Source organism: Solanum dulcamara, chromosome 8, assembly GCF_947179165.1.
Source record: "Solanum dulcamara chromosome 8, daSolDulc1.2, whole genome shotgun sequence".
Classification (NCBI taxonomy): Eukaryota; Viridiplantae; Streptophyta; class Magnoliopsida; order Solanales; family Solanaceae; genus Solanum; species Solanum dulcamara.
The window spans coordinates 75,981,315-75,990,086 of record NC_077244.1 but is presented as its reverse complement, the minus strand read 5'-3'; the positions used below and the strand labels follow the sequence as shown (position 1 = coordinate 75,990,086).

Genomic DNA, 8,772 nt, shown 5'->3' with positions numbered 1-8,772 from the left:
AAGTACTATTCATGTGAATAGTAAATTTTTAATAACGGTATATTTTTTCACGATTGTTCGCAAAAATATTCAAAAATAATCTAGAAGGGTGTGAAGTAAATAACAATGTCGAATACAATAAAGTTTGATGTTGAAAAATTCAATGAGACTAATTTATCATTGTAGAAAATGAAAATAAAAGCGATATTGAGAAAGAACAATTGCTTAGCTGCAATTGAAGGCAGACCCACAAACTTCACTGATGATAGCAAGTAAAACGACACAGACAACAATGCAGTTGTTGATCTACATTTGACACTAGCTGATCATGTGTTATTTAGTGTGGCTGAAAAATAGACTGCGAAGAAAATATGGGATACTCTTACGAGATTGTATGAGACCAAATTTTTGCATAATAAAATCTTCTTAAAAAGAAGATTGTATACTCTTCAAATGGCAAAGTCTATGTCAGTTACTGAATACATCAATACTTTGAATACTGTATTTTCGCAACATACAATAATTGATTGCAAAATAGAGAGGACTGAATATGCGGAGCTTCTACTTCAAAGTCTGCCTGACTCGTATGATCAACTCACTATTAACCTGACGAACAATACAGACAATCTAGTTTTTGATGAAATTACAGTCGCCATCTTAGAAGAAGAAAATCGATGCAAAAATAATGAAGACGGACAAACAAGTTCGCAGCAAGCTGAAGCTTTGATGATGGTGAGAGGAAGACCAATGAAATGTGGCCCTAGTGGGAGTCAAAATCATGATAGATCTCAATCAAGAAGTAAAAAGAATATCAAGTGTTACAACTATGACAAGAAAAGACACTTCATGAAAGATTATTGGTTCAAGAAGAAGAGTGAACACCATGAGTCATCAAATGCTCAAGGGAATGTTGCAAGTACCTTGAATGATGGAGATATTTTATATAGTGAAGCAACATCAAATAATGAAGGCAGAAAACAGTTTACTAATGTCTGGATTATGGACACAGGAGCAACATGACACATAACTTTCCAGAGAGAATGGTTCTATCAATATAATCCTATCTCAAGAGGGTTTGTGTTCATGGGAGATGATCATGCTTTGGATGTTATTGATATTTGGTCCATCAAAATAAAAATATATGATGGCACAATACACATCATCTAAGAGGTACGATATGTAAAAGACTTGAGAAAGAATCTATTGTCTTTGGGATAATTAGATAATCATGGATGTTCATATAAGACTCACGGTAGATTCATAAAAATATCCAAATGAGCGCTTATAGTAATGAAAGCAGAAAAACTTGCTGCAAATCTATATTGCTTAAAGGTGAAACACACCAAGAAGGAGAAACATCAATCATGTCAGCAAGTTTATTTGAAAAATCAATAATGATATGACATCGTAAACTTGGCCATATGTCAGAACGAGGTTTGAAGATTTTTGCTAAGCAAAAGATTCTTCTAGGGCTCAAAAAGGTTTCATTACTCTTTTGTGAGCATTGTGTTATCGATAAACAAAATAGACTGAAGTTTAGCAGTTCTTCTGCTAAAAGCAAAGAAATATTAGATCTGGTCCACTCTGATGTCTGGCAAGCACCGGTGAAGTCCCTAGGAACAACGCCATATTTCGTGTCATCTATCGACTATTACTGCAGGAGAAGTTGGGTGTATCCAATCAAGAGAAAGACAAATGTTTTTTCAGTTTTCAAAGAATTCAAAGCGCGAATGAAACTTGAATCTGAGAAAAGGATCAAGTGTTTGAGGACAGATAATGGAGGAGGATACACTGGTGATGAATTTGATAACTTCTGTAAACAAAAAGGTATTAAATGGTAATTCACGGTGGCATATACTCCACAACAAAATGGAGTAGCAGAGCGGATGAACAGAATCTTGTTAGAACGGACAAGAGCTATGTTGGCAACTGCAGGGTTGGAAAAACCATTTTGGGCAGAAGCAGTCAAAACCGCATGTTATGTGATCAATCGATCACTATCAACCGCATTTGTTCCAAAAATGCCAACGAAAATATGGACAGGAAAACCACCTGATTATTCTCGCTTACATATATTCGGAAGTCCTGCTTATGTTATGTATAATACCCAAGAAAAATTAAAGTTGGATCCAAAATTCAGGAAATGCATTTTCTTAGGGTACGCTGATGGAGTCAAGGGGTATCGCTTGTGGGATTCCACTACCCACAAGGTGGTAATCAATAGGGATGTTGTATTTGTTGAAAACAAGATACAAGCAAAAGAAGGTAGCACTTCAAAAGAAAAAGCAGAGACTAATACAGTTGAAGTTGAACAAATAAAAGAAGTTCTAGTTTCTTCTAAAGTAGCATCAGAGCACGAAGAACAAGAGCAAACTGAGATCGAAACTCCAGAAGTTCGGCGGTCAACTAGGGAGAGAAGAGAACCAGCTTGGTACTTAGATTATTCTATGGAGAGCAATATTGCATACTGTCTATTAACAGAAGATAGAGAGCCTTCAACTTTTCACGAGGCTATGATAGGCCAAGAATCATCTCTGTGGTTGGTAGCAATGCAAGAAGAAATTGAAGCTCTTCATAAAAATAAAACATAGGATCTTGTTCAATTACCACAAGAAAGGAAGGCCATTGGAAACAGATGAGTCTACAAGATCAAACGCAATGGTTAGTCGATATCAAGGGTTGGAATGTGTTATGGAGGATCAGACTTGGAATACTGTTAAAAGGATCCTGAGATATATCAAGGGTACCTTAGATGTTGCAATGTGTTATGGAGGATCAGACTTTACTGTTAAAGGTTATGTTGATTCAAATTATGCAGGTGATCTTGATAAAAACAAGTCCATCACAGGTTATGTGTTTACTCTTGCTGGAGAAGCTGTAAGCTGGGTTTTAAAACTGCAATCTATCGTGGCTACATCTACGACGAAAGCAAAATATGTAGCAGCTACACAAGCTAGCAAAGAGGCAATATGGATGCAGATGTTACTGGAGGAGCTCGGGCACAAATAAGAGAAGGTTACTCTATTTTGTGACAGTCAAAGCGTTTTGCATCTTGCAAAGAATCCGACATTTCATTCAAGGACAAAGCACATACGAGTTCAATATCACTTTATTCATGAGAAAGTGGAAGAAGGCAGTGTGGATATTCAGAAAATTCACACTAATGTCAACCTAGCAGATATGTTTACGAAGCCGATCAACAGTAACAAGTTTATATGGTGTTGATCTTCTATTGGCCTAGCAGAAATGTAACATTGCAGTAATTGGATAGAAAGGATGGTGTGAAGACTTAATTGATTCTCAATTAAATCTTCAAGTGGGAGAATGCAAGTTTTTTCAAAGTCAAAAAAGGAAAAGTAGGAAGAAAAAGAAAAGTTGAAAAAGTAAAAGGTAGGTAGGCAGTAGGCCATTTTTGTTGAATTCCTATTGCCAGCACGCGTTTTATTCAAAATATGAAAACGCGTAAAATCCTTTTAAGCATTTTCATTCTCCTATAAATAGAGGGCCTCTTGCCCTCATTTAGATCATCCCAAAAAGTGAGAAAAAATACAAAGAGAGTTATACATCAAGATAAATATTGTAATCTTGAGTGTCCTCTTTACAAAAGAGGAGTGTTAATTGTTGTTTTCTCCTTGTGTTTGAAAGCAGTGTACTTCCATATTTTAATAGTAAAATCTTTCTACCCTGTGGTTTTTTTCCTCTATCTGTTTGAGGGATTTCCACGTAAAATTCTCGTGTCCAATTTATTTTCATTATTTATTATCATATCAAACTTTAGTTGTGGTGATTCCTCCTCACAACAAGATGTACATAAGTTTCTCCAAAAATATGTCATTCTCTAAATTATTAGGATTAGTAGTCTTAATTGACTTTGATTACTTTAAATATTAAGAGTTTATGATGCCAATAATTACATCTGAAATGATTGATTCGGTCAGATAAATATAAAAATAATAATATTTCTGTAATCCCAGTTTTAATGCATATTTAATTTTGAAGTTGGTCAAGAAGGATCGGAAAAGACATTAGTAATTTTTAATTAATGAAATGTAATTTGTGTGTTCAACAGTTTGGACAACGCCAGCAAAAGATATTATTTTTTCTTCGAGTTAGGTGATATTGGAATATCTATTTTGAAAGTGAGAGGCTAATTAATCAATGATTATTTAGTACATGCAAATTGAGTTATAGTATATTTAATCGCAATGCCAATTGTGATTCCGAATATTAATAAAGAGAAGAGTTGTTATGTTAATCAGAAGACATATCAAATCAAATGAACTGTTGCAATCAAAGTCAGTAAAAACATACGTAACAAGTTGTGAATTATACTAAATGGTATCAAATTAACAATTTAATATAAAGTTGACGGCCCTTAATTAAATCTTTGAAAAAGATTATGCAATATTGTAATTTCTTCCCATTTCTTATATTCTGATGAACAAGACAATGTGTTGTCCTTATTGTAGTTGAGATATTTGACTCTTTAAATTTGAAGTATTAGTCATAAATTGAGACAGGAAAAAAATAGTACAGTATTTTTTTAATTTCCTTGTAACTTATCTTTCCAAAGTTCCACTTATAATTATGCATATAAGTGCTCTCCCAAAAGTTTGAAGTAATTATTTATCCTTTGTGTTTTTCAACCATGGAAGCTCCATCAGAGGCACAATTACCAAGAAGAACCGGAGGCTGGATCACCTTCCCCTTCATCATAGGTCTCTCCTCTCCTCTCTCTTCCTGTAGACCTAAACTACACGATTTGATCAATTCGATCAGAGACTCGTCATCTATTTTTATTGTTCAAATCTCTAGCTACGTGAAAAAAACCCAAAGCTCTAGTGCTATGATCATACTATCCATGAATTTGTTTATTGTACATAGCCTAAATATTTGTTACAGTAATTTAACATGTTATAACAAGTTACGTATATATATTGACGCTAAATCCGTAACTCAATTTTGACAAAAACAGCGAGCTCAGTAGGATTGACCCTAGCATTTGGAGGTTGGACAAGCAACTTAATTGTGTATCTGATAAAAGAATTTGGTGTGGAGAGTATTGATGCTGCTCAGATATCAAATTTGGTTAATGGTGCTGGAAGCTTAATTCCTGTTCTTGCTGCAATTATGGCTGACTCATTTCTTGGTTGCTTCTCTACCATTTGGATTTCATCCATCATCTCATTATTGGTAACTACCACTATTTTGTGTGTACCTAACTTTAATTTGTTTGACCTTGTGAAATTGTCATGTCTTTCTTTCTTAAAGGGGTGTTTGATTAAGCTTATTGGTTGTTAAATCAGCTTATAAACAATCTTTTTTTGACTTATTTATACATATGTTTTTTTTTATATAAAAATTTCCCAATCTTCTGGGGGTATTGTATTTCATACGAAAAGGTTTAATTACACAACAAGTATAGAGACTATTCGTCAAAAGGAAGACTAAACTTACATAAAAAAGATATTATTGCTCATTCAACTTCTATACAAAAGTTAGCCTATCTAACGAAAAAATTTGTCTTATCAAATTTTGACCTTATACTAAGAACTGGTCTCTTGTCCATGAGGAAGGGTACTTTAGCAGCATTTAGGAAGTTGTTGAGCCGATAGATATGTGTCGGCAGTCGCTAGTCGAAGAATTTATTGTCCTTTGAGCATTCATGTAAAAGATCTTACAAGTCATAATGTTTATTACTTTAAAATAAAATCTAGATTATTAATCACCCCAACTTGTGAATTTTCAGTTTATAAGTTTAACTAATTTTTTATTATTTCACCCGTACGTACAACTTTTTTTCTTTTTTTTTTGTAGGGCACAGTCCTTTTAGCTCTAACAGCTACCCTTGACTCTTTGAGACCTAAACCATGTGAAGTTGGTTCAACCTCATGTAGACCTAAACCAAGAGTTCAATATGTTGTACTCTATGCAGCCATAGTTTTGGCGACTCTAGGTAGTGGTGGTACCCGATCAACCCTTGCGACGATTGGAGCCGATCAACTAGCTGATAAGCCAAAGGATCAAGGGATTTTCTTCAATTGGTTCTTCTTCTTTTGGTATTCTGCTTCTGTAGTATCCTCCACAGTTATTGTATATGTTGAAGATAACGTGAGCTGGAAAGCTGGATTTTTCATTTGTGTTGTGTCGAATGTTGTTGCTTTACTTATTTTCCTAATAGGAAGCAGATTCTACGCCAAGTTTAAGCCAGAAGGAAGTCCCTTCACCAGTTTGGCTCGTGTTGTTGTTGCTAGTATTACAAAAAGACAAGTTACACTCCCGTCCAATTCTCAGGATTTCTATCAGGGATGTAACGTAGCACCAAAATCATTACCCGTTGTACCTTCCAAGACCTTCAGGTAATTAATACACGCTTTTCTGTTTCAATTTGTTTATCTTACTATCACGTCTGTTTCAAAAAAATTGTTTATCTTCTTCTTTTTTAGCAATTCTCTAAGATCACAAGATTAAATGACATTTTGATACATTTTGCATATCTTTAGTCTAAGAACACAAGATTCAAAAGTCTTACTAGCTCACTCTGTTCCAATCTATATGATGTAGTTTGACTTGACACCGAATTTAAGAAAAAAGAAATACTTCTAAAACTTGTGGTCTAAATAAGTACTAATAGATGTTTGTGTGGCTAGAAGGGGAGCCTTGGAGTAACTGGTAAAGTTGCTGCCATGTGACCAGGAGGTCACGGGTTCAAGCCTTGGAAACAGCCTCTGGCAGAAATGCAAGGTAAGGCTGTGTACAATAGACCCTTGTGGTCGGGCCCTTCCCCGGACCCTGCGCATAGCGGGAGCTTAAGTGCACCGGACTGCCTTTTTTTTTTAGATGTTTGTGTGGCTACAAACTATTTCATTAAAGGAAAATGAGTATTTTAAAGTTAAATTGTTTTAAAATATTGTGCCATTTAAATTTTTTTTTTATATCAAGTTAAAATCAGACAAACAAATTAAAACGAAAGAGTATAAACGAGAACATATAAAGACATAGATATAAAAGTCTTTTTTATACTTTTAAAAGTCGTGTATCAAATTAATACACATAAGATGAGGGGAGTAATATGATGGTGGCGTGATTATATTTCAGTGGAGGAGGATGTGAAGATGTCAGCATATCTTTATGCTGAAAGTTTTCTTAGAAATAGACTGTTTCGACAATGATATGAAGCACCTTTTTCTTTTTATCGTTCGATGTTATATCTAAACTATTGGAGATTGACTACTTTATTGTTAATAAATTTGGGACGAGACGTACTAGCTCCCACACGTCACGGGCAACTTGATATATTTGGTTCAAAAAAGTAAAACCACTATTTTTTGTGTATAAAGTTTCAAAAATAAATAGTAGCAATTAAGTTCCATATTGTGACTATTTCGTGATACATTAATTAAGTTGGACACACGTGTACTTGCTTTCCAAAGATTATCTTTTGTGTGATAACAATGTTATCTGATCAGCTTGGGTGCACTTTAACTTTCATAGAGTATTGAAGTTGCTTATATATGATGCAGGTTCTTGAATCATGCTGCCATTGTAAGTGAAGGTGACACTAAATCAGATGGTTCAACAGCTAAGCGATGGAGACTTTGTTCAGTACAAGAAGTAGAAGATTTCAAAACCTTAATTAGAATCTTACCACTATGGTCAAGTAGTTTTTTTCTTGGCACAACAATTGGCGTACAAGCAAGTTTGTCAATTCTTCAAGCCTTAGCAATAGACCGTCACATAGGACCCAATTTCCAAATCCCAGCTGGATCCATACTCGTTTTTGTTCTCATATCTACTTCTCTATTCCTCGCCCTGTTCGATAAATTTCTCTTACCTACGTGGAGGAAATTGACTGGCAAATCACTTACACCTCTCCAGAGAATTGGGGTTGGACACGTGCTCAATTTTTTGAGCATGAGTGTCTCAGCCTTAGTCGAGTCAAAGAGGCTAAATGTAGCAAAATCAAATCAAGGTTCCAATATTGTGCCTATGTCAGTTTTATGGCTTGTGCCACAGTTAGTACTTGTTGGTATTGCGGAGGCATTTCATTATCCGGGACAAGTATCATTGTACTACCAAGAGTTCCCAATAACCTTAAAGAACCTGGCGACCGCGATGATATCGGTGCTTGTTGGTATATCATTTTACTTGGCTACTGCTCTAATTGATATTGTTAGAAGGACAACTACATGGTTACCAGGTAACATAAATAATGGAAGGCTGGACAATGTGTATTGGGTATTGGTTATAGGTGGAGTAGTGAACTTTGGTTACTATGTAACATGTGCTTGGTATTACAAGTATCAAAACCTCAAGGAAGTGGATCATAATGATTCTCCTTCTGATGAGTAGTGATCTGTGGGTGAAATCAATTTTAATATCCTTAAACTTGTGGGTGTTTCGAGATCAGAGCAATAATTATCTATCTGCAAGTATTTTGTTTCTTTTTGCGGCTTTCATTTTCCACTAAATCATGTTCCCAAGTTCTCTGAAATTATTTCTACGGTATAATGCCCCAACAGGTGCCATCCGATATATCTCTGCTTTAGCACTCCCTTCTGATGCCCATTTGGTAGACCACTGCATTTCCTGTGACAAACACAACACATGCCTAGAAATGCCCTACCAAGTTAGGAGTTGATCAGACCATATTCTGGCAAGAGTAAACACATTTAAAAAAAAGAAGTGATCAATAGCTTCCCCAACGTAACAGTCTCATACTGTATTTTATATATTTATTAAAGCCATACGAGGAGTTCAACATTGACCCCTACCATATATATTAATCTAAGG

The 8,772-nt window shown here is 35.1% G+C and overlaps 1 protein-coding gene across 1 annotated transcript; it reads left to right on the top strand.

The window, feature by feature from the left end:
- The first annotated feature begins 4,509 nt into the window (after positions 1-4,509).
- LOC129899573 (protein NRT1/ PTR FAMILY 2.7-like) lies at positions 4,510-8,445 on the top strand. Its single transcript, XM_055974580.1, has 4 exons — positions 4,510-4,697; positions 4,955-5,172; positions 5,797-6,338; positions 7,503-8,445. The coding sequence occupies exons 1-4, from the start codon at positions 4,628-4,630 to the stop codon at positions 8,329-8,331; spliced, it is 1,659 nt and encodes a 552-aa protein (XP_055830555.1). The 5' UTR covers positions 4,510-4,627; the 3' UTR covers positions 8,332-8,445.
- The last annotated feature ends 327 nt before the right edge of the window (positions 8,446-8,772 follow it).

Coding starts and splice junctions, on each gene's coding strand:
- LOC129899573 (XM_055974580.1), top strand. CDS start 4,628: ATGGAAGCTCCATCAGAGGCACAATTACCAAGAAGAACCGGAGGCTGG. Junction 4,698..4,954: donor CACCTTCCCCTTCATCATAG/GTCTCTCCTCTC, acceptor TGACAAAAACAG/CGAGCTCAGTAGGATTGACC. Junction 5,173..5,796: donor CATCCATCATCTCATTATTG/GTAACTACCACT, acceptor TTTTTTTTGTAG/GGCACAGTCCTTTTAGCTCT.